The sequence below is a fragment of the Mesocricetus auratus genome, unplaced genomic scaffold, assembly GCF_017639785.1.
Source record: "Mesocricetus auratus isolate SY011 unplaced genomic scaffold, BCM_Maur_2.0 Super-Scaffold_100018, whole genome shotgun sequence".
Classification (NCBI taxonomy): domain Eukaryota; kingdom Metazoa; phylum Chordata; class Mammalia; order Rodentia; family Cricetidae; genus Mesocricetus; species Mesocricetus auratus.
The window spans coordinates 2,276,903-2,300,899 of record NW_024429199.1 but is presented as its reverse complement, the minus strand read 5'-3'; the positions used below and the strand labels follow the sequence as shown (position 1 = coordinate 2,300,899).

Sequence of the window (23,997 nt, the reverse complement as noted above, 5' to 3'; positions counted from 1 at the left end):
CACATTTCCAGAGTGCTCCACAAGTTTTTACAGATTGGAAGATAACCCTTACCTGCAGCAGAAGCAGAGGAAGAGTTTCCGGCGTGTACTCTCTTCTTAGGCAGCTCTCTAGCTCCCTCTGCAGGACATCTGCCTGAATAACAAGGGGCTTGCACTCCGCCACCTAAATCAAACAATGAGTTTCAAACTCATTGATGTATCAAATTTCAATGTCACAAAATCAAATCTCCCCGAGGATACAGCGATTTTCACTTTTCTGGTAACGAGAAGGCTGTTTCGTCCAATATCATCAGCCGTTTGCAAAAAATAAACTTGCGAATAATTCCCTAATTGATGAACTCCAATGTGTAGTCCTGAAGCGCTCCTACTCACCCGGAGGGTTCTCTTCAGAGCCACTTCCCGTTCGCGTCTGAAGTGAGCGACATCCTTTGGTATTTGAACAGAGCTGCAGGAAGGTTTGGACAACAGAAACTGCGGTTATGGAAAGCTGTGATAAAGAAGATGATGGCTGGCCTGGTGGCTCTGTGACCCTTTCCAGCCACTCATTTCAGAGTGAGTAACCACTCCGGGCCATTGGGGGTGTATTAAGGCCGCTTTCTTCTGTCTTGGTCAGAACCTTTTCTGAAATACCCGATCTCTGCTAACCCTTACCCTGGCCAGTTTCTTTCTCCTCACAGTCTTTCTTGGGCCTTTGGTTTATCCTGTTTCCTACTCCGAAGGGCATGGAGGGTCACGAGGGCAGTCCTTTTCCGTACTTGTCTTCCTTTCAGAAATCTCCTGTGTGACAGTCAGTGTGCCTATCAAACCTTGCTGTTTCTCCTTAGTTGACACAGGAAACTGGTACCTTGTCACTGAAACATTTTGTTTTTCGTGTTCCTGCTGAGTTATCAGAGGGTAGAAACAACCCACAGATATCAAATGGGAAATATTTCAGGAATATTTTTAACCCAGCTTTCTGCCTCAGGAACATGTCTTGTCCCTAGGAAACATGCAGCCGTCATGGGGGGGAGATGTTCAGGCCTTGGGAGCCTGAGGTGAGAAGAGCTCTCCCGTGCAGTTCAGCAGACAGTGTAAGGAGTGCAGCTCTAGGCATGCCTGAGGACAGCATCCCAAAACAGACCCCACACTTGCAAGACCGGATTTTGCAGCCGCTGGCAAATGAGCCACAGAGCATAGTTCAAGGACCTGAGGGAGCTGGAGGGATGGGTGCAGGCAGTAAACTTAGGGTGATACAGTTCACTTGGTCCCAAGAGTCTTCAGATAATGTAATGTACACTGTTAGTGTGTTCCCTTGTGGAAGGGTAGTCCTGTTAGCTATTAGGAGACCAGGGATGTGGTTCCGTGACTAGAGCTTGTCTTCCATGGGCAAGGCCCTGGGTTCGATCTCTGTTACTAAGGGAAGGGAGCAGGAAGGAAAACTTGGACAGCACAAATAATAAAATGGAAAGGACACAGAAAAGATTGGCATGGTCACTGGACAAGGGTAGACCAAATGGACAAGACCCTGGGCCACAGATACCTAAGCACCCACCTGGACACTTGGTGTCGGGATTTTGAAGCTGGAGATGACCCATATCCAACCTCTTTCCCTGTTTTTTGACTTTGATGAAGGTAGGGAAAGAGAGAGGGAGGGAGGGAGGGAGAGAGAGAGAGACAGACAGACAGACAGACAGACACACACACACACACACAGAGGGGAGAGAGAGACAGAGACAGACAGAGACAGAGACAGAGACAGAGAGACTTTGGGAAGGTCTTGAGAGTGAAAGCAGCTGTCTATCACAAGTACATTGTGTTTTCTGAAGCTTCATGCAGCTGGAGAAGCAGTCACCCGCTGAGAGGGCTCAGCTGTTGACAGGGCAGCTACAGAAGGCGTCCCTTGCATTCCTGTCTCCCATCCTCAGCATGCTGGGAGCCTGGGCAGGCAAGGGCTTGGCTGCCCAACTCTGTCTCCAGTTATGTCATTCCTCTCAGTTAAAATACCTAAAAGAGACCTGTAGGGATAATCTTTTTGCACACTGTATGAAGACGTGCTTCTGTCCTTCCTCACTTACCCAAGGCACCTTCTGATTGGTTTAATAAAGAGCTGAACAGCCAATAACGAGGCGGGATAGACTTGGCGGGACAACAGAAAAAAAAAAAGAATTTTTTATCAAAATTAAGGTCAAATCCAATGTTATTAGGCAAAATGAAACTTTTCACTTATATAGTAGCTCCTGGGACTTAGGAAAATAGCACAATATTTTCCCACTTCATTAGATAAGATTTGCTTCAGTCTATCTTAACTGTTGTTAAAGGCAGATTGGGAAAGCGCATGTGCTCTATGGCTGCACCAGATCTCATCCAACCTCAGCATCTAAGCAAGGCTGGGTCCCATTGGTACTGGCAGGGAGGAAAAGACATTGGAAACTGCTGTTGTGTGCCATTTGTCTGAGCCTGACATGATGTCAGCTGCTCTTGAAGAAAAGAGTGGGCAGACGGAGCATGTAGGGCAGAACGGGAGGCGGGGTCCCAGGAGCCCCACTTGACACTGCAGGTTTACCTGAAGGTCCAGTTAGCTGTTCGTGGAAGGGGCCCCTGTTCTCCCAGCTCATCCTTGAGTTCGCTTAGCTTCCCTGCCAGGTCGTTCTCTAACTGCTGCACCCTTTCTGTGGAGGCGAGCTCATACACGCTGTCCATGGCGTCTAGCTGCGGCCCTGAATCTCTGAAAAAGAGGAACATGAAGGCACTCTCTCAGCAAGCCTGATCCGGCCAGGGAGCTCTCCACATAGTCAGGCCAGCTTTATTGGAAAGTGAGACTGTCTCAAACGCACATACGTGTGCATGTACAGATGAGGTGTGTGCCCACAATGTACGTGTAAAAGTCAGAGGTGGCTTAGTGTAGCTGATTATTTTCCCCCAGGGATTGAAACTCAGGTGGTCAGGCTGGGCAGAAAGCTCTGTTACCGCTGAGCCATCTCAACAGCCCTCACCCCCTCTTCTGCAATGGAAGCATTGGCCAGATCAGATGTGATGTCTGATGCAATTGTTGCCTAGTGGACAGTAGGAAAAAGTAGGTTAGAGGCCCCGACGACTGTGCATCTTTGGTCAACTAGGCTAATCTTCAAGAATGTCCGCTCCAACTCTGACTTCAGAGTTGACTAATGAGACCCGTGCTCCCTGCCCCATTTCTGTGGTCTCCACAGAGCTGTGTGGAGACCACTCACTAGATGCTGTGAGTGACAGTAAGTTCTGACTTCTAACCCCACTCCAGACCAGACAAAGGGTGTGGACGGCCTCTCTCCTCCAGCCTGGGGTATATTTCTCCACAGACAAGGGGTGTGGACGGCCTCTCTCCTCCAGCCTGGGGTATTTCTTCACAGACAAGGGGTGTGGATGGCCTCTCTCCTCCAGCCTGGGGTATTTCTCCACAAGCATTTTTGAAGACATGAGCTTCTGCCTCTGGAAAATATCCCAGGAATGGAGAATCTCAGCTTGATCATGACCCTTGTACATTTGGGTTTGGAAGAAAATTGTACTCATTCAGTAAAATGTGTTTTTAGTTTTGCCTGCCACCAATAGACATTCCAGTTTTGCCATTGAATAAAAATCTTTGATGATTTCCCGTCCCACCCTAATCTGCCAAATTCCACATAATTGTTTGTTAGGCCTTTAGTGTTGATAATTAAAAATGCAAGTTGACAGTGTGAGCCCTGAGTCCTGGGGGCCACGCACTGCCCCTGCAGGGATTGTTTCGGCTGCCTACATCTGTCCTGGACAAGGAGTGATGCCGGATTACAGAGACTGGAAACGTTTCAACTATTTTCCCTTTTGACATTTGTAAGTTCCTGCTTCCTTCATCCTTTCCCCCTCTCTCCCCACTCAGACAGGATCTTACTCTGTAGCCCAGGCTAGCCTCAAACTCCTCATCCTCCTGCTTCAGCCTCCGAAGAGCTGGGATTCCAGGAGTGTGGTGCCATGCTGAGATATATCTCTGGATTCCTTCCATATATATTTTTTCTCAAGCCAATCTGTTATCATTTCAACAAATAACTAAGCTGTGGTGATGTTCTGTGCAGAGCCTTTCTAGGGGAGCCTGCTTATTCTTTGTATAAATATTAAAAATAGAATGAGTATCTATTTCAGACTAGATGATTGCTGAGTCATACTTTTACCTTGTTTGCAACCCTGTTGGAGCCTAATGAAATGCGCTGTTGTTCTCAGCAAAGCCAAATGTTCTCCTGGAGAAGATTCGCCACTCGGCAGCATCTTTTCCAGTTGGGCAGACAGGTCAACAGCTGGCCTAACAGCTGCCTTCGGGCAGCAGCCAAGAGAGCAGCCGCAGAGGGAGAAGGTTGGTCCTGCTCCCAGAGGACAGGCTTTTCTGCTTTCCCTTCCTGCCTAGTCTCAACACTTCACAGCTCTGAAACAGAACATTTAAGCCTGTGTTGTTTACTTTCTTCGTGGTCAAGTACAGTATTCAGAAAGCCGACATACAGAGGGGACTGCCTGACAACCGTCCGTGACAAGGATGCGCTCACGGGAAGCCACAGCTGTTGAGCACCTGTGCCTCGTTTTAAACAGACTTAGACAAACAGCTGTATGCTTGGGGGGTGGGGAGCGTGGGTAACACATATGAAGCACCTGCTGTATGTGAGGCACGCAGTGGGACCTCACTGAGTTCCGTGAAGGTGAGTCCCCTGAGTTTCTTCAGTAGCATCCCTGCTATGTTGTTGTGGTTTGGATCTGAACTTGAGTAGGAGGGGAGGAAGGAGGTGTGTCCCTGCAGGATGTACTAGGAGAGTGCTCAGCCCCTCTGTTTCCCAGCCACCTGAGGCAAGCGGCCTCCTCTGCCTCTCCCATGTGCCCTGACCGCCATTCTGCCTCCCGCATGCCATAGCAACCGGCCAGAACCAGGATTATAAAACTCTGAAACCATGAACCAAGAAGCACTTCTTCCTTATGAGTTGATTTCCTCAACTTTGCCCCAGTGCCGGATGGCTGCTAGACACATGGTTTGGGATTTCTGCATTCACTAGTGGAACTGGCCTGCAGTGTGTCGTAAAGGCTTTGCTACACTCTGAGATCTGAACCACGCTGGCTTCCTGAAACAAGTCATCAAGCGTTCTCTGGCTTCTAAACACAAAACGTATAGCTCATATTAGTTCCTCATTCAGTCTTGGGACAATTCACTTTAAAACATTTAACCTTGAGCTTTTCTCATAGGAAGGGTTTCGAGTGCAGATATGGTTTATTTTGTGAGATTTATTCATGTTTCTTTTTACTTCACTCATAGCAGGAGTTCCACCTGAATGTATGAATACGGTGCCCAAGGAAGCCGGAAAAACGCATCTGGGGTTACAGACAGTTGTGAGCCATCCTGTAGGTGCTGGGATCCAACTGTGGTCCTTTGGAAGAGCACGCAGTAGTCTTGACCACTGAGCCGTCTCTGCAGCCCCTCCAGATTTAGTGTCTTGAAAGCTACATATGCGAGCTGGTGAGCTGACTCAGCGAGTAAAGGCATGGGGAACCTGGTGACCTGAATTTCAATCTCCAAATGCCATGACAGATGGAAAGAACCAACTCCTGAAAGGTATTCCTGGCCTCATGTGCTGTCACACACACACACACACACACACACACACACAATCATACACTAACACAATAATAATGCAAATAAAAATATTTAAAAGATTATATGTGTGACAACTCATATTGCCTATTTCTTTTTGTGCCTATTTAATAAGCTTTTTAAAAGATCATTTCATACCTGAAACACATAAGTAAATTTTGGAGGCTATCCAGATTTTGAACAGTTTAGTGGAGATATAGTTTCCACTACATACAATTAATCCCACATCGAATATCCAGTCAAAGGTCTTAGTGTCTTCGGAGTCGTACAGCCATGACCATGGTCGACCTCAGAGCTTCTCTCGGCCACACCCCAAAGGCAAAGCATTCTAATTAGCAGCTGTCTCCACTCTCTAGGCCATTCCCTCTCAGCAGACAGCATCCCCCTTTCTGTCACCAACATTTATTTGCCCATTATGGGCATTTCATATAAAGGAAATCACAAACATGTGGTCTTTTGTGGCTGGCTTCTTTGATTTAGCATAACTTTTTTCATCCATGTTGTAGCTTACTGACTTTTGTTTTTGAGATAAGGTCTTGCTCTACAGTCCTGGTTGGACTTGACTTGTCCATCCTCCTGCCTCAGCCTCCCAGTGCCGAGATCGCAGGCACGTGCCTCATGACCCGTACTTCATTCCTTTCCAGTGTCTGAGTAGCATTCTGTTGTATGGCTCATAGCATGTCACCGGCTCACTGGCTGACGGGATCCTGAGCTGTTTCCACTCCGAGCTATTACGAACGCTGCTCTGAAGGTTCAGGTATTTGTGTACAAAGGTTTTCAGTCCCCTGGAGTATATGTGCGGGAATGGAGTTACCGGGTCAAATATTAACTGTTTGAACTTTGGGAGCAGTCGCCAGATGTTTTCCAAAGTAGCAGCATGATTGTAGATCCCTGCTCTGAAGCCTTGCCAAAACCTGTTGCTTTTGGCTTAGGCTGCCACACGAGGTCATGTCACCGATGCTGAGTATCTTGTTATTGAGCTCAGTGCTGACCCTCCTCCCTCCCCTTTTCTTCTTCTTGTGACTTGTAAGTGCTCTTTTTAAAACATTCCTCAAGTCAGAGTCTTGTGTACCCAGGCTGGCCTCAAAATCCCCGTGGAACAGGGGCTAGCCTTGAATTCCTGACCTTCCTGCCTTCACCTCCCAAGTTTGGGGATTATAGATTTGTGTCATCACACCCAGCCAGTACATGTTCTTTATTCCTCCTATATATGTGTCATTTATCAGATATACCTTACAAATTTCCTTCATCCTATGGGCCATTTTTTTTTTTACTTTCTGGACATTTTAAAGCCTCAACATTGTAATGTCTGTAGAACGCAGACATTTCTCTGTTTGCTCTTTTATCTCAATCTGTCTTGGGAATGTATCAATTTCATTCATGTTTTTAAAGGATTGATATTTATATTGATTGGTTTTTTAAGGTTACTTATGTCTTTGGTTGACTTCAGCTCATCATTTATTGTTACTTTTAGATTTCAGATTTAATTTGCTTTTGTTTTTCCAGCTCTTGAGCTGTCGTCGTTTTATGGTATCCATCTTTCCGCCCCAGTGCTGGGGGCCTATTCCAGGACTTCAGCCACACTAGGCAAGTGCTTCACCAACGAGCTACATTGCCAGCCCTTAATGTAGAAGATAATGCATTGGTCACTGTATGTTTCCCTCTAAGCCCTGCTTTAGCTGAACCACAGAAGCTTTGAATAAAGGGCCTGCTGCTCACACAAAGACCTGAGTTCAGGATCCCCAGCACCCACATAAACGCTGGGAAGGCAGGGCAGCCTGTTTAATTCCAGTCCAGAGCAAGCTAGCTAGTCAAATTAGCTGTACCATCAAGTTCTGGGTGTGGTTGAGAGACCCTTTTTCAGTGAGTAAGATGGAGAACAATACAGGTCAATAGAGTCTGATGTCAGCCTTGGGTCAACACATACACATCCATGTGTAACCCCCCCCCTACATGTGAGCATGTGTATCCACACCAAACACACACACACACCACACACACACACACACACACACACACACACACACACACACACACACCACAGTATTTAGTTCTGCCCTTTAGATACTTTGGTTTGGCTCTTTGGACTCTTGAGTCATGCTGCTTCAAACCCTGGCCAGGGTCCTGAGAGGAAAGCTGTCCAAATGCTCCCCAGTAGCTTTGGCCTCTGGGGCATGATGTCCCCTCATCCCCTTTGTGACACTGCTGTCTTCTCAAGCACGGCCTCCCGGGGCTCCTGACTGACAGCTTGGCGTTTCTCTCCTCTGGTCTTTGAGCTTCTGTCTTTCCAAGACTTTGAACTTAGTGGTTTTCAGACTCTGTCATTTCAGAATCCGGTGAGCACTTGAGGAAGAGAGCTGCCCTGTACCCCCTACAGCAGGTTTTCCTAGCAGAAAAACACACTTCAGGTTTTACCACACACACACACACCCCGTTCCAGCCAGCCCCAGTCCCCTCGTATGCCTCCTCATGCAGCACAAAGTCAATGGATATTTTTTACAAATCTGAGACTATAGAACAGGCTGGCCTCAAACTTGTGTCAATCCTCCTGCCTCGGTCTCCCAAGTTCTGGGATTGCAGGCATGAGCCATCATGCCTGGTTTTCAGACTTCAGATGCAAATCTGCCACTCATTTTCTTTTAGAATCTTCTTTGACTCTTCTTTGTCATATTGGGGTTCTAGACCAAAAGCACCACCAAGACCAAATCAGACAGGAGATGTCCAAGGCAGCAAACAGCTTGGGCCAGTAACTTCCCTTCTGTTTCTAGAACCTCAGAAACCTGGTCTTTGTTGTTTCCATGTGAAAATCCCACCGCGAGCGAGGATGCTTGCCATTGCTGGCTCTGCACTCTGAGATGTTTCTACTCTAGTTCATTACAAGGAAGTGTCCACACTCACCAACAGAATGTGCTGGAGTTTGAAAAAAAATGCTGGTGAGCAGATCTCCTCTCTAGTGAGGGGGCTCACCGAAGGAGTGGGGTGAGATGGTCTTTCTGCCATGAACTATTGTAAAGCTGATGAAGTCGATAAACTTCTTGTATTTTTATGAGGCAGTCCTTTGAAATTTTGGAGTTACTTACAAATTATCCTTCAAAGTAGACGTCTCTGGTATTGTTTGTTTGTTTTTCAAAACAGGATTTTTCTGTGTAGCCCTGACTGTCCTGGGACTCTCTGCAGACCAGGCTGGCCTTGAATTCAGAGATCTACCTGCCTCTTACAAAACCCAGGGTTATTTTGAACTTACTATGTATGTGAGGATGACTTCAAGCTCTTAATCCTCTTGCCTCTGCCTCCCAAGAAAGATGCCTTTTAAAAAGTGTGTCTCACAGTCAGAAATTATTTAGAAACTAATATGAAGTAACTCTAGTCCTACATCAGCTAAATGCAGTGCAAGTGTGTACACTGCTGCTGTAGATTATCACGGGCTGGGTAAATCATGAAGAGCAGACGTCCATTCGTTTACAGATCTTCAGGCAAAGGAGCCCAGATCCAGGCATCAGCCCCTGACAAGACCCTCTTGCTGTTATTCCATGGAATGATGGCCATTCTACTCCAGGGTTAGGAAACAAGACTGCTAGGGGGATCAGCAGAGCAGGGCTTCATTGTGACTGGTCGCAGTCTAAACTAAGGCTCTGCTCTTCCAGCTCCTGGAAGGTGACTTTCAAGTTCTTGGAGTTCCTGCTTGATAGGAGCATTTCTGTTTACCTGGGGCCTTTGGCTGTGGCAGATAGCCTAAGACAACAATATGACTTTCAGTGAGGGTTGTAGCAGCCCTGGTGCAGCGGGATCCTGAAGGTCAGCCGCACAGGCTGCCAGCCATGCCCACGTGACTCATGTAAAATAGAGGAGTTTCCTGTTGGCAAAACTCAGAGAACAGTATCACAAATACTGCTGGGTAAATGAAAGGCTGTTTGTGTGACTTCACTGAAGGGGGGTGGTGGACCCAACCTAGAAGCTTGAGTCTGCCGTCCAGTCTCAGGCTTATGTGACTCTGCGAGGGCGTGAGGTTGAGACAGATTTTCTTAGGTAACCTTGGCTGACCTGGAATCTTCATGCCTCAACCTCCTGAGTGCTGGGTTTACACACATCCACCACAGTTGCTGACTTTACTCTGTATTCTTTCCCTCTAACACACTGTAAGTAGGAGCACCGAAGCTTTCCGGGTTCCAGGAGTCCTGCTAGTGAACCATTGAATTGGAGACCACCTTGGGGATCACTGGCAATGAACTACTGATGTAAAATAGGTACAAAAAATCACCATGGCTAGTTCATTCTCCAGGTGAATGACACCCCCAGTCTCCCCTACAAACCTCTTCAAGCACTGCACTCCCAGTCTGAGCAATGCTGATGTCTGAGGGTTCGTGATGACTTTTTCCCATATGGTAATTATTTGAGTTGTTTTCTACTGTGAAGAAAATAACACATTTGGTGTCTTTGGTAATTCTGTAGGGCTTTTTTTCTACTTTTATTTTTAATTTGATAAATCTTCCTTGAACTCTTTTACAAATCTCTGCACATAAGCTTTTCTTAAACAATTTAGCTTCTAAATAGTTTGCTTTTTAACCGCAGCATAAGGCAGTTTGAACCAATAGTGTTTTCGTAGGTCTGGGCGTCCAGCCTTTGGACACGGGAACATCTTGCTGTCATCTACAGAGTTTGTGACTGAGGACTGTGTGATCAGGTTACAACAGTCTACCCACACCTTAGTCCCACTCTTTCTACGTGGGGGCTTGTTATGGTTTACAACTGAAATGGTCCCTAGAACTCTTGTGTTGATGGCTTGGTTCCTGTTGTGGTTTGACATTCTCCATAGGCTCACACGTACCCCAGCTGCGCAGTATGTTGTGGAACCTTTAGAAGGTTCGGTCTCACTGGAGGAAGTACACCGCTAGGGTGGGCTTTTGAGGTTGCACATTGAGACAGGCTCTTCTCTCTCTGTGTCCTGCGTGTGGATTCAAGGGACCAGTCAGCTTTCCGTCCCTGGTGCCAGGCCTTCCTCACCATCATGGACTCCATTCCCCTGGAACTGTGAGCCAAGATAACTCTCCCTGAAGGGTTTTTCCTTGGGAGACTTTATCACAGCAATGGAAAGAAAGAAAACCAGTCCCCGTACAGGGGCACTGCAGACTCAGTGCTGCGGGGGAGAAAGAATCACAAGGAGAAATCCATTTGTGGGGTTTGGAGCTGGAGGAAGTCTTTGTTATAAAAAAAAAAAAAGGAGCTCTCTCTACTCCCCAGGGGTCACAGCTGAGATGAGTGGCTTGTTTTGCCAACCCCGACCACATGCCATAACATTCTGCCTCACCCTGGAGTCACTGTGATTGGGGCAAGCGAGCAGAGTCTGACACCTTTGAAACCGTGAGCTGACTTTTGAACCGACTCTGGCAGGTATTCCATTAGAGTGCTAGTAAAGGATCACCAAGCTTATTCTGTAAAGGACAGAAGAACAAAGCCCTGTCTGGAGAAACAAGCCTGCTAATGTGTAGACCATTTAAATCATACGGCAAAAATGGGTCGATCAAAGGCTGTCCTACTGCTATAAATGCTCTCAAGTCCACCGAGCAGAAGCTATACATATAAGAATGGAATCCAGTTGAAAAGATCAGTGCTTGGAGATTCGGGCAGCAGCGGATGTCAGTCTCCAGGAAGAACTTCCTACTCTGCACAAGATTTCTCTGCTCCTCATTTGTAGCTTGGCTAATTTCTTGGAAAACCGAAGGCAATACTGCTTTTTCACACATTCCGGCATTTCAGGGTGTAAAACGTTTACAGTCCTCTGCATATAGCACATCTCTGAAAATATTTTTAAGCAGTAAAGATACTTTTTCTAGAAACAATAAGTCACAAAACCATAGATGCTCTGTAGGATTCTCAGGAGAATTTTAAACTTGAACTTTAAGTGGGTTTCCTGTGTACAAAAAATGGCTTATGTTTTAAGTAACACAGTGCTGAAAAGTGAAATGCTTCAAGCCAGCCAGGACTATTTTGGACAACTGCCCTGTAAACATCGGTCCTGTATTTCAGGCAAGGAATGGTTCACATTCTGTACTAGCTCAGTAATAGGTTTTTCCAAGAAGTGCCCTGCAATTCACTGTACATGCAACTTTAAGGAAACCAAGAAGAAACAAATGAGCAGAACGCTGGCAAAGTTTTCTAGAGCCTGAGCTCATGGAATCGAGTAAGTAGTCGCCTCAAGAGTACCTTACTTTATTATCACTGGGAGGTCTGAGCTGCTCTACAACCTTTTCTCATCAACATCAAGCTCTCATAAAAACACTTATTTTGTGTTTGTGTGCGTGAGGTGTGCACGGGGGTGTGTGTGTACCACAGTGTGTGAGTGGTGGTCAGAGGACAACACACGGGGCACGGCTCTCTTGTGCCGCCATGCATACCCCGGGGGCTGAGCTCAGGGTATCAGGCTCAGTGGCACCTTTACCTGCTGAGACGTGTTGCCAGCTCGGATCCCTATCCTTAACTGTTTAAGCAACCTTAGCACAACTAACCGCTTCTAAGTGTGTACAACTGCAGTGAATTTCTTTCTTTTGCTCACTCCTCTACAGCGATTCTTCAGAACAATCTTGATGTGACCACAAAGAAATCTGGAAAACAGAACAGCTACAGAATTAGAATGGAGAATTAAAAGTCACAGAAATGCAAGTTCCCTCTCTCAGGAGTTACTTCACAAAGCTATTTTTGAGGCAAGCTACTTATTTTTTCTACTAACCTATTATAAATTTGAGAACAGGCAGACTGCTCAGCAAAATGTCTTGCTTGTCAGGATTGCTACATTGTTGCTTTTGCAGACATACTTTTCATGGCGCTGCTAACTGTTGTTACCAAGACAAATGGGGTTTGCCAAAGGCAAATCTTTGCCAGTTTAAGACTGCAGACATGCGCACTAAATGTCTCAACTCTGCAGATTATAAAACAGACCACAGCATTCGCAGAACACATTTTCCCCCTAACCCCAACCCCTCTGAGTCCACAGTGGGGTGGAGTAATGAGGTCACTTGGCAAATGATTTGCATTAATTTATTTATTTGCCTACATCAGAAAAGCAGTCTTTCTCTGATGTAGGTCAGCCAGTGTTTGGAAATCACATTATGTAAGTCAGGAAACCCAAGGGTTTCATTAAAATGAGCTTCCATCTGTAAAACACACCAAACAGATACATATTAGCACGTGTGGGCTAGCCAGTAGACTACCCCAGCTGCAGAAGGAATCTGGAAGCATTTCTACTCTGAACTGGCCAACTCACATTCTCCACAACAGCTTTCAAACACATTCTCTGAATGTTTATAAAGATCTCCAGATATTCTGAGCTACATTTATCTACATTTAAAGAGCTCGGGGATAAGGCCTGTGTTTAGCATGTCCAAGGCCCAAGATTTGGTCTGCAGCACCATGAGAAAATTAAAAACAAAACTATACCCCATTATTTACAAAAATTTGAGGCCATTATCCACCTTGGCTGCAGCACCGTGGCGCTGCTGATGTCTGTACCATATAACAGGGGCGGGTTGTGACTCACTACGTTGCTAAGCGCAGCAGGATATGATCTGTAGTTTTAAAAAACAAACCTGATCCAATCGGTGAAGTGAAAAGGAGAGGAAACTCACTGTGGCTTAAAGTAATAAGAAAAGTTGTCAACCATTTGCGTAAGTGTGTACCAGTCAGTAAGTGGCCTTTGGAACATGGCTTTCCTATGTATATATTATTTTTCAGTTTTTACCTAAGTCATGAGTGCTTACTTCTCTCCCCAAAACACTCTTTGGTGTTTATAACTCGATACCTGGTCTTCTTGCTTTTGAATATGATACTGCTTAAGGGCTGACTGTGGACATGGGTTTGAAATCCTAAAAAAAGCCGGTACGATCGATCAACAAGCCCAGGAAGGGGTAGGCGGATACTGCTACCAGGAAAAGAGCAGGTGAAAATGACAGAGAGCAAGATGGAGAAGGAAGACATCACAAGCAGGCCACGCCCACGTGTCCATCACTAGGGAAAAGAGCAAACACTGAGCAGGCACAAACTGTTGGAGCACCTAGAGTGGCCACCGCCTCTTATGTCACCTCCTGCTCCCTTCTCTTTGTTATGTTTACATTGTCCCTTATCCCCCCTGTCAGAATTGCTGCTCTTCAGTCTCCCTTGACTCTAATACCTTGGCATAAATGTTTATTAGACAATAGTATTTATTGATTGAACAAGTCAAATAGAGCAATACCCAATTAAAGAGCCTTGGTTCTCAAGTCTCGTCTTCACAGTGACATCACTGCCTTAAAGGAAGATCCTTCCAAGGACCCACTGGCTGAGGAAGCCATTCCAGCCCCTACCCCCAGCAGACAATGCTGGGCTCCTCTTTCCCAGTGGCTATAAAATAGGTCTCTGGTTCTTGAAAGAACTTGAGCAGAACAGCTGACTTCGTGCCTGAAACCCAGTGCCCAGTCCCGCGCTCAGGTAAGAACTCTCTAATAAGGTTAGCACAGGTTCTTGAACAGTAACCTGTTTAGCTTCAAGATCTTAACCAGGTTTGTGATTCTTGAATCAAGCAACACTGCATAAAATAGGTGCTCTACTGGGCTGCAGAGTGAAGTTAGTTTTATACTCAGCAAAGGCTGCAAAAAGCACGAAGAACAAAAAGTGGATTTGTTATTTCAAGGCTAATTCCCTTGAGGTGGGTGGGAGAACATTTCTATAGTACAGTGCTTGCGTGGTATGTGTGAGGCCCAGACTTCAGTTCCCAGAACCATAAAAACAAAACAATAATCTGGGGGCTGGAGAAATGGCTCAGTGGTTAAGAGCACTGGCTTCTTTTCCAGAGGACCCCAATTTAATTCTCAGTACCCACATGTCCGCTCACGACTCCAGTTCCATAGGGTCCAATGTCTTCTTCTGGGCACCGCGGACACTGTACTTACATAGTACACAGACATACATGCAGGCAAAACACACATACACATAAAATTAAACAACAACAATCCCCCTAAACCTACTTTCTATGTAAGGAGACAAAATATCATAGGTTATTTCGTGTAATTTGTTTTTGCAAAGATTAAAGCAGAGGAAACCTCATTATTAGGCCTATTAAAATGTTCCTATTGGGGGAATTACTTCTTATTGTTACCTTTTATTTCTGAGAAACCAAATAACTTAGTCTTGATTGGTTGCCTTTGGCCAGAGTAACTTTTAGCCTGGTCTGCTGGGACCCTGAGCAGTAGCCTCCTACAGTTTTTATGCAACAAAAGCAATTATCAAACAAACACTTAATGAGATGCCACTTTTGAGCCGAGCACTTTGCTGGATGTTACAGGGTGAGCAGAAAGAACTTTGTCCTCAAAGCTCTCAGCCTATGGGAAAGACAAAAATCATTTACTCAGGGAGTTCAAGGCTAGCCGGACTCCATGAGATTTTTGTCTCTCTCTCTCTCTCTCTCTCTCTCTCTCTCTCTCTCTCTCTCTCTCTCTCTCTCTCTCTCTCTCTCTCACACACACACACACACACACACCCCACAACACAGAAGTGTGCTGGGAACAATGATAGGGATACCCAGAAGAGACATCTAGACCACATTTGGGAGGCAGTGGGATGAGGCAAGAATAGGAAGCTTTTTAAACTGAGACCTCAAGAATGGAGAAACGTTAGACAAGCAAACCCAGAGGAGTCTAGGCAGAGTGTGGTCACAAATCCTGCTTCAGTCAACTGTGGTGGTGCACACCTATAACCCCAGCACTACAGAAAGTGGAGGCAAGAACACTCCAAATTTGGGGCCAGCTTAGAGAAGCAATTTAGAAAAATCTGGCCTAACGCTTCTTTGTACAGAGTTACATTTCATTTTCCTTCACAGGCTGTTGTGTGAGGCCTCCTTATACAGACTCACTGAATTCCTGTTTGGTGCAAGAAACAGTAAATGTCATAGGCAACCAAAACGGTCAGATAGCACTCTATCACTGCATTGACCATTATTTACGCACAGAGAAGTTTGTAAACACCTGGGAATTGTTTACTCCACACCAATAACACCAGTCCACGGGTCTGCCAGCCCATGGGTCTTTGACTGAGACATCCACTGTGTTGCACAGAACTAATCAGCCTGGCCCTGATACGCTGCTCACAACATTTAAAGTCACACGTATAGGAGGCTGGAGAGATGGCTTGTGGGAAAGAGCTTGCATTGCTCTTCTGGAGGACATGAGTGAGGTCCCTAACACCCTCATCAAGCTGTCCCTGCAGCCTCAGATCTGACACTCAGGCCTCCATGGGCATTTGAACTCATGTAACCCATAATCAACACCCACATAGACATAACTAAAATAATACACATTTTTGAAAAATCAAATTTGTATGTAATTTTTTGACAGGTTGTTATGGCTTTAAAATACTACTTTATAAACTGGTCATGATGGCACCCACTTTTAATCACAGGACCCAGGAAGCTGAGGCAGGAGGATCATGGGTTCAAGGTCAGCTTGGGCTATATACATCAAGAAAGACCCTGACTCAAACCAAACCAAACCAAAACCTATATTCTAGTCAAAGCTATACTTTTAAAGTGAAAGGGCTACAACAAAATCTTTAAAATAATGTTGAGCTGGGGCTGCGGCCCAGTGCCAGAGCACTTGCAAATCATGTGTGAGGCAGTGTTCCACCCCATCCTGGGGCCCCCAAATAATTTTCAAATACACCACCCCAGACAATCTACTGCGCTAAGTGTCTCTCACTTTACCTTACACCACACAAAGCTGATTTCCCTCCAGAATAACCAGCAGAATTTGTCACATTGCCAGCGACCTGCTCCAGTGCAGTTCATTCTGGATCCCAACTCCCCCAGCATTAGGAGACTCAAAATACCTGCTGCTCCAACACTGGACGCTTCTGCCTTCACGGTTCCATGAAAGTTGAGACCCGCCTTGGAAAGCAAGTTCAGTTCTACTTTTTTCAATTTCTAATTAAATAGAACCCAAACAATTCTTTTTCAGTGAAGTGAAAAATTAATGAAATCATTCCATGTTTCAGCAAGGAAGTTGCCCCAGCAACTCCAATACTGCCCAAGGAATGTCCCATCCAGGAAAGAAAGCTTTGACGCCACCCGCTAGAGTCAGTAGCCGGGGCAGGCAGGTAGACTGTGAAAATTTGTTTTCCTTCAGTAGTTATGGTGGAGTGACAAAAGCATTCTTTACCGTTTCTTAGTAATTAAATGTCACCTCAACAACCAAAACAAACCCCAGGGTAACCCGCGGTGTGGTTGTGTTATTTTTGCACCATGGCGCCCAACTGTATGCTTTACTTCCCTTTATGAAGCCAGGAGGCAAGTCACTCCCACAGAGAAGGTGGCAAACCAATGAGAACACTCCAACTCAGTTACTAACATGTCCATGATTTCGCTTTTAGACTTCTAGCCACGTAAACTAGTATTTTACTTTGTCTTTTCTGTTCAGAGTCAAAAGCATTTAGACCAGTGATGCTCAACCTTCCTAATGCTATGACTCTTTAATACAGTTCCTCATGTTGTGATGATCCCCATTAGTTTTGTTTCTACTTCATAACTGCAATTTCACTACTTTTATGAATCATAATGTAAATATGGGTTTTCTGATGGTCTTAGGTGATCCCTTGTTGAAGGGTCACTTGACCCCCCCAAAATGGGTCATGACCCACAGGTTGAGAACCGCTAAATGCCAGCCCTCTGCTGGATGCTATACTTCCCTACAGCAACCCAATGAGGCAGCATTGATAGGAGTCCACTTACAGGGAAAACGGAGGCACTACAGAATCCTTGGCTTATGCAGACTTCAGCAGTGTAGAATGATTTTAAACCCAGTCTTTTCACTCTGAAATCCTAAGTGTTTTTCTACCACATTATACTCTTATGAGACAGTTTTGAGATAGTCAAGTATTTCTAAATGACTAAAATTTTTGTATGGTAACTTGTTTTAGCAATATAGTTTTTAGCCTTATTCTGTTCTGGGAGCTGAGCCCAGGCCAAATCTTTACCACTGAGTCAAAATCCTGTTTCTGTGCAAAATGATGTTATTAGTAAATGAAGTATGTTCAGCCCTTCCCTTAGTACTCAGGAAACAGAAGCATGAAGAGCTGTGTTATGGCCCTGGTTGGGATTTATTTTTCTTCTTTCTAAATTGAAAGGATGGAGCTCAGAGTCTCGAGGAGGAGAGGTGAAGTTGAGGTAACAGGAAGAGTTTGGGCAGAATACACTACAGACATTTCCAGGCCAAAAAGTTGACAAGTTACAGTAGGCGCACTGCTTACAGCAGAAAGATTCTGATTCCGCTCCACTACCAACGCTTCTCATTGCAATCCTCACAGCAAACTACTTGTGGGATGGGACTTCTAACCCGGTACTTTTCACCACGCAAATGAGTCACAGTTTTCTTCTTCCCCAGAAGGTCCAGAGTTACCCTATTTCTGTTATGCTCACCTTCTGATGCAGGTTTTCTAGGGAAATAAGATTGTCCTTAAAATTGCTTTTCTTAAGTGGGGCATGGTGGCACACTCCTTTAATCCCAGATCTTAGGAGACAGAGGCAGGCAGATGTCTGTAAGATCCAGACGAGCCAGGGCTACCTATTGAGACTATCTTAAAAAAATAAACTACCTTCTATGTCCATTCATGGCTGCACATGTGGGAGGTGTAGACAGGAGGCCCGACTGATTCAACACCAATAACTGTATTGTGAGTTCAGGACCAGCCTGGCCTACTGTCTCAAAAGCTGAAAGCCAGGTGGTGGCAGGTTGATCTCCGTGAGTTCGAGCCTAGGATGTTTGTTTTGTTTTGAATTCAGTAAACACTCACCCACTAGACCCTTGGGAATTGGCCCATTTCTTACATCTACTTCCTGATTTCAAGCTCTTTCCTTTACTATAGCTTTTTGTCTAGTTTCTATTTCTATTTCGGTTGATGACATCAGTTTTCTAGTTGTCACAGAAGATAAAAATGTAAGTGTCCCAAAGACATGTACTTATTTCCATAGGCTTCTAGAAAGACAAAAAGTGTCAATTTATTATAAAATATGTATACAACAAAGAAATCCATCGTGACATCACTGATTCTAAAGTATAAAAAGAGATAGCACATTTACTGAATTCATTTTCTCTAGTTAATTAAATGCTTAATTTCTTATGAAATCCCATTATCTTCTTGGTCGTATACATTGTCATATACTAGAGAAAATCACATGTAGCACAAACAAGAAACCAGGAAAAGTTACAGAAGAGTAAGATAACCCCAGTTCCTGGTGTTTAAAAGGAAAGCAGGCTTGGAAAAGCCGAGGAGAAAGCTGAGTCAGTGTACTGAGAATGTAATCAGTTACACATTACTTCTCATAGCTGTCACATCAAAGCGTAGTCACAGGCATCTTCACACAATTGCAGAATGATTATGTTTTCCCCTTTCCAAACAAAGCAAACAAACACGAACACTGTTGAGACTTAAAATGAGGTACAGTGGCAATTTCAGGGAAGTCACAGGACTCTGTTCACTCCGTGTTGATCTGCAGCCTACCTAAGTAAACCTGTGAAATGGCACTCGGAGTTCAGGTTTAACTTGATTTTAATGAGCGGCTATCCAGTCCCCTTCTTAGATTTACCTTAGGGAGCTGCAAAACGAATGCTTCTAACACTTGATGCGGGCATGGGCCTTTGGTTAATAGCAACAACAGAAATCAGCCATTTATCATTCTGGGGTTCTTGGTAGGTCATTCACCATTATTCTGAACATACACAACTTCATATTTCATAGAAGCTGGAAACAAAAAAGTCCCCCAAAGTATATTAAATATAAACCAGGCAGACAGGTAAGATGTCACTGGCCAGGCTCACTGAAGGCCACAGTTTTGCTAGTGTCACTGTTCCCATTTGATGTCATCTCTCCGCAGTTTCACCTGGAGATTGTGAGCTTGTACTGGACGGAAGCTTACGCGTTTCTGAAAAGGGTTAGTTTCATTCAAACACTTCCTGGGGCTATTTTTCGTGTCCTTTGATCCTTTAGGGTTGCCAAGTTCCCGAAGGAAACCTGAAGATGCATTTATCCTTGAGTTCTGAACTTTTTGCTGCAGTTTGCGGACCTGTTGAGAAAAGAAAATCTAATGTTTTAGGTAAAAATTAATATAAACACACCCTAAAGTAGATGACTAGATTGGTTGGTTAAAGAGTACATCAGAAGGTACAATCCAGCAAGTTCCTCACTGACCACCAGTCCCACAGCTGACATCGCTAGCCAGGCAGCCGAGAAACTTGCCTTCGGGGAGCTTATTGCTCCCGTTAATGAGACAGAGAATACTTGAGCTGGGATAACCTCGAAGAGAAAGAACGTACATGCATGGGTGTGGGTGACCAGCATAAGGTTACTGGTCAGACCAGAGCTCCAAGACAGTGGGAATGTCTTTAGATGATATTAATAGCAAAGTAAAGAAGTGTTTATTTCTTAGGAGGCGATTTTAAATTAAAGATTAAATTTATCACAGTAAAAGGCTTATTCAAACACTTAATCAAATTATAAAATGCATAGATTGGGTAACTCTAAAATTGTGATTATTTTTCTACCTAAAGTTTCTTCCATGCAATTCCAAGAAAGGGCACAAGTTGTACAATCTTTACCCAAACACAATCATAACATTTTTGTTTTTTTACATGTTATAGTCTTAGAAGGGTATAAAATGGGAAAATTTTTTTCTTTCTTGGCCATAAGCATAATGAATAGAGTAATATTCAGAGATTTTACAAATGCCTGTGTATGAGGAGGGTAGATACACCAGTGTCTTGTCTAGATGCTGACCATCCCCAGGCAGAGAGCTGTACAAAGTATGATGTGGTGTGAGGTTTCCTGGAAAGACTCCCTTCTGTTTTAGCAATGTCATAGTGTTTTAAGTTCAGTTCTGGATGGAGTCATTGTCTTAGTGTAAAATATTACACTCATGATTCTTCTGAAAAAATATTGAACGTTATGACATTCCTAGTTGCTAACACACAAGTACAGAATCCTCCATACCTGAGTTCTATTAATTACAGGTGGCTAAGCATAGGTTCCCAGGGAACACACTGCAGCCCAGGAGAAGGGAGAGAATGGCTTCAGGTTGTGGTACCAGGTTTCGGTATGTTACTGCCTCTGAGGGCACAAAGGGCATTACTAAGGCAGTGGGAGGGAAGACAAGAGAATGAAGGAATGCTGGAAGGAATGCCTTCTGTCCAGCTTGCCCAACATCTGACCCCACATGATCTCTTTTGCTCTCACCTTATCTTGAAGAACTGAAAAGGAGACCCAAGTCATTACAGCAGGGGTGGCTCTCTGTAAGAGGACCAAGTGACTCCTCTGTGTCTTTAGTACACCATCCCCACAGACTTCCATTTAGAAGGCCATACGGAGATGTGATATTAAATCCATATGTATGTTGCAGAATATTTGTTTAACTATGCAAAGATGTATTGCATTAATTATTTAAAGATGTCTTGCTGTTTTATCTTGCCTGCCTAAGGCATCTGATTGGTCTAATAAAAAGCTGAATGGCCAATAGCGAGAGAGGAGGTATAGGGAGAGTAAGTCAGAGGAGGAATTTAGGTTCTGAAGAAAGAAAGAGATGCCAGGGGCCAGACAGACAGACACTGAGGAAGCAGGAAAGTAGGACACATAGAATGAAAGAAAGGTAAAAATCCCTGAGGCAAAACATGGATGAATATAAACAGGTTAAATTAAGTTAAAATAGCTAGTGGGACAAGCCTCAGCTAAGGCCAAGCATTCATAAGTAAGAATAAGTCTCTATGTCTTTATCTGAGAGCCAGTTGTCAGCCCAAAGAAAATTCCAACTACACATATATTTCTAGTAGTTCTTTTTTATTTTTTCCAACATTGTATGGCAATTGTTTTTGTGTTCTGAAGACTGGTAGTTCTCAGAAGAGCAGCGTTTGTTTGTTTGTGTGTTAAAGTGAAGTGTTCTTACACTGTCTTGATGCTTCTTGAGTTTGGAGATCTGGTCTCCTTTGCTTTCCATCTTCTTGACTAATTGCTCTAGCTCATGTTCTATATCATCAGAGTCTGAGTGGCTTCTAGTTTGCATCATTTGTTTCAATAGTTCTCTGTGCTGCCTGTGGAGGAGAGCAAACATGGGGAGAGGGATATGTAACTCAGAAAGTGCTTCTTTGCATGTCAGGTCCTGTGTTCAATACTTAGTAATACAAAAGATAAACAAACAACCAAAAATAAACAAACAAATAAGTAAAAACACAAAAGTAGTATTGTCTGACATGACACATGGATTATTTTTGCATGAGCAAACATCAAATACTGTTATAGATCATCTGTCACAAGTAATTTTTTTGTTAAACTATGACTTTTAGTTAAGAATAAAATATTAATCTTCAAAAAGAGTCATAGCATTAGGATATGTAACCTAATCATGATAAACATAATCATTTAGAACTATCTCAGTATCTAGCTGTTCAATAATCTAAAAAACAATCTAAATTCTTGGTGCTCTCAGCTAAAAAGAATGAGCAGTTCTACAGGGCTTTGCCAGAAGCAACACACGGTTCTCTTCAGTCCCATGTCTGGGATTAGAGATACTGTCAAAAGAGCAGTTGTGTGTGCAGTGGCAGTTCATGAGTTCTGCGAGTCTGCCAGCTAGGTCATGGAGTTCTGATGCATATGTTGAAATGTATTTAAGCATGGGCTATAATACAATGACTCCTGTGCAGATCTTCCTTACTAAGGATGCTTTCTAATTTGTAATGCAGACCAGGAAGAGATTTTAATAGAAAAGCACATTTTCCTTCTAAAAGCTCTTATGAGTTCTAATCTAAAGTCTTCAGACTCAATATGTTTGATTCATATTTGCCAGTCTAAATCTCTGGAATAAAGGGAAGTAGTAATTAAACACAGTTACAAGATTAAATACTATGGTAGATACAATGAAAAATAGTTGTTTGTGGATCAAAACAAAGTCAGTCCAAATAGCCTTAAGAATTTATCGGTAGGCACTAGAGAGATGGCTAAGGGGTTGAGAACGTGTCCTGCTCTTGCAGGCACAACCTGCTGTCACTCCAGTTGCAAGGGGTCTGACTCCTCTTCTGCGATCTGTGAGACCTGTCCATGTGCACACATCCACTCACACAGCGATTTTAAACTAGCAAAATAAACCTTAATGAAATGAATTTATAGGTGACACTGTTCTTAAAAGAGTCGAGAAAAGATGTACTTAAACATGTATGCTTACTTAAGAAAGAAGAAACACTTACATAGTCATTTGGTCCAACTCCTCTTGCATTGCCATCAAAAGTTCAGACAAATTGTCACAAATGGAAATGGACTCTCCCGAGTTAAGAGGTTCAGCATTGTCCTGGGAAGTTGTTCTGAGAGACTTGTAGAGACACCGCGACTCAGGGAGTAGAACAGGTTTCTGAAAGTAATGCAGCCCATAGGGATGCAGCATCTGCAGAAGGGTTGCAAGCTTGCGTTAAAGGAACAGTCTGCACTGCACAGCTTGAAGGGAGAAGGCAGCTATGAGTGGACTAGTGCTAGACAGTATGTGTGCTGGTCAGATTTCTGTTGACACAAGCTGGCCTAAGTGCAGGTGCTCTGGGAAGAGGAAACCCAAGTTGAGAAACTGCTGACATCCCCAGGTCTATAGGCAAGTCTGTGGGCTATTCTCTTTGTTAATGATGATACAGGATGGTCCAGTTCACTGGGGGCAGTTCTACCCTGGAGCTGGTGGCAAACTGAGCAAGCCATGGAGAACAAGCCAGAAGGAATCTTTCCTCCAGGGTCTCTGTGTCAGTTCCTGTTTCCAGGTCCCTGTCCTAACTTCCCTTCTCGGAGGACTGTAAACTGAAGTAAACCCTTTCCTCCCCATGATGTCTTGGTCATGGTGTTCACCACAGCAACAGAAAGCTAACTAGAATAGTGTGTAAACGACAGTTGCAAGTTTTCAAAACCATGATCTTCATTTTTGTCCTCTTACCTTTCCCCCCTCCAAAGACAGTGCTCTAAACTTGGGGTCCATTTGCTGAGGTGGTTCTCTCTTCAAACACTTAGTTTTCTACAGGTTAGCAAGAGGCAAAGGAAGCAAAGTGCTATTTTAATATATATTTATGATATGAAAAGCTCCCAAAACCCAACAGTAAGTGTAAGTGCCATTTGAGTGTAGGTGCAGACATGGGTAAGCGTTTGACTGGAGAAGACAAATGGCAAACACGTGAAGGGATGGTCAAGAACCTTGTTACTAGGGAAACTCCAGTTAATATAAAATACAAGAATACAAAAGTTAATAAAAACACCACCACATGCCTATTAAAATGGGTTAAATAAGAAAACAGCAATGACATCAAATATTGTCAAGACACTGCATCACTGGCATGTTGGGAAGTCACTTTGTAAGACAAGTT

General features: G+C 44.2%; 2 protein-coding genes across 10 annotated transcripts in view; both read right to left on the bottom strand.

Moving 5' to 3' along the window:
* The window catches only part of LOC101831404, a 165,973-nt gene extending 149,146 nt beyond the window's left edge, over positions 1 to 16,827 (bottom strand). For 2 of the 8 annotated variants that reach the window (XR_005869434.1, XM_040728142.1), the window contains exons 1-4: positions 16,460 to 16,827; positions 2,543 to 2,704; positions 373 to 445; positions 53 to 163 (exon numbers count right to left, since the gene is read on the bottom strand). Coding sequence is in view for 5 of the 8 variants with exons in the window: in XM_040728142.1 (XP_040584076.1) it covers positions 53 to 163; positions 373 to 445; positions 2,543 to 2,679 (321 nt within the window). In the remaining 3 variants the exon portion in view is untranslated. The remainder of the gene's footprint in view (positions 1 to 52; positions 164 to 372; positions 446 to 2,542; positions 2,705 to 16,459) is intronic. The other 6 variants (XM_021229058.2, XM_040728143.1, XR_005869433.1 and 3 more) reach the window with 5 other exon arrangements.
* A 1,771-nt stretch (positions 16,828 to 18,598) lies between these two features.
* The window catches only part of Cep57l1 (centrosomal protein 57 like 1), a 53,631-nt gene continuing 48,232 nt past the window's right edge, over positions 18,599 to 23,997 (bottom strand). For both annotated transcript variants that reach the window (XM_040728395.1, XM_005073228.4), the window contains 4 exons: positions 23,574 to 23,651; positions 22,852 to 23,045; positions 21,558 to 21,702; positions 18,599 to 19,688 (listed from right to left, as the gene is read on the bottom strand). In XM_040728395.1, the coding sequence (XP_040584329.1) occupies positions 19,467 to 19,688; positions 21,558 to 21,702; positions 22,852 to 23,045; positions 23,574 to 23,651 (639 nt within the window). In that variant the 3' untranslated portion in view covers positions 18,599 to 19,466. The remainder of the gene's footprint in view (positions 19,689 to 21,557; positions 21,703 to 22,851; positions 23,046 to 23,573; positions 23,652 to 23,997) is intronic.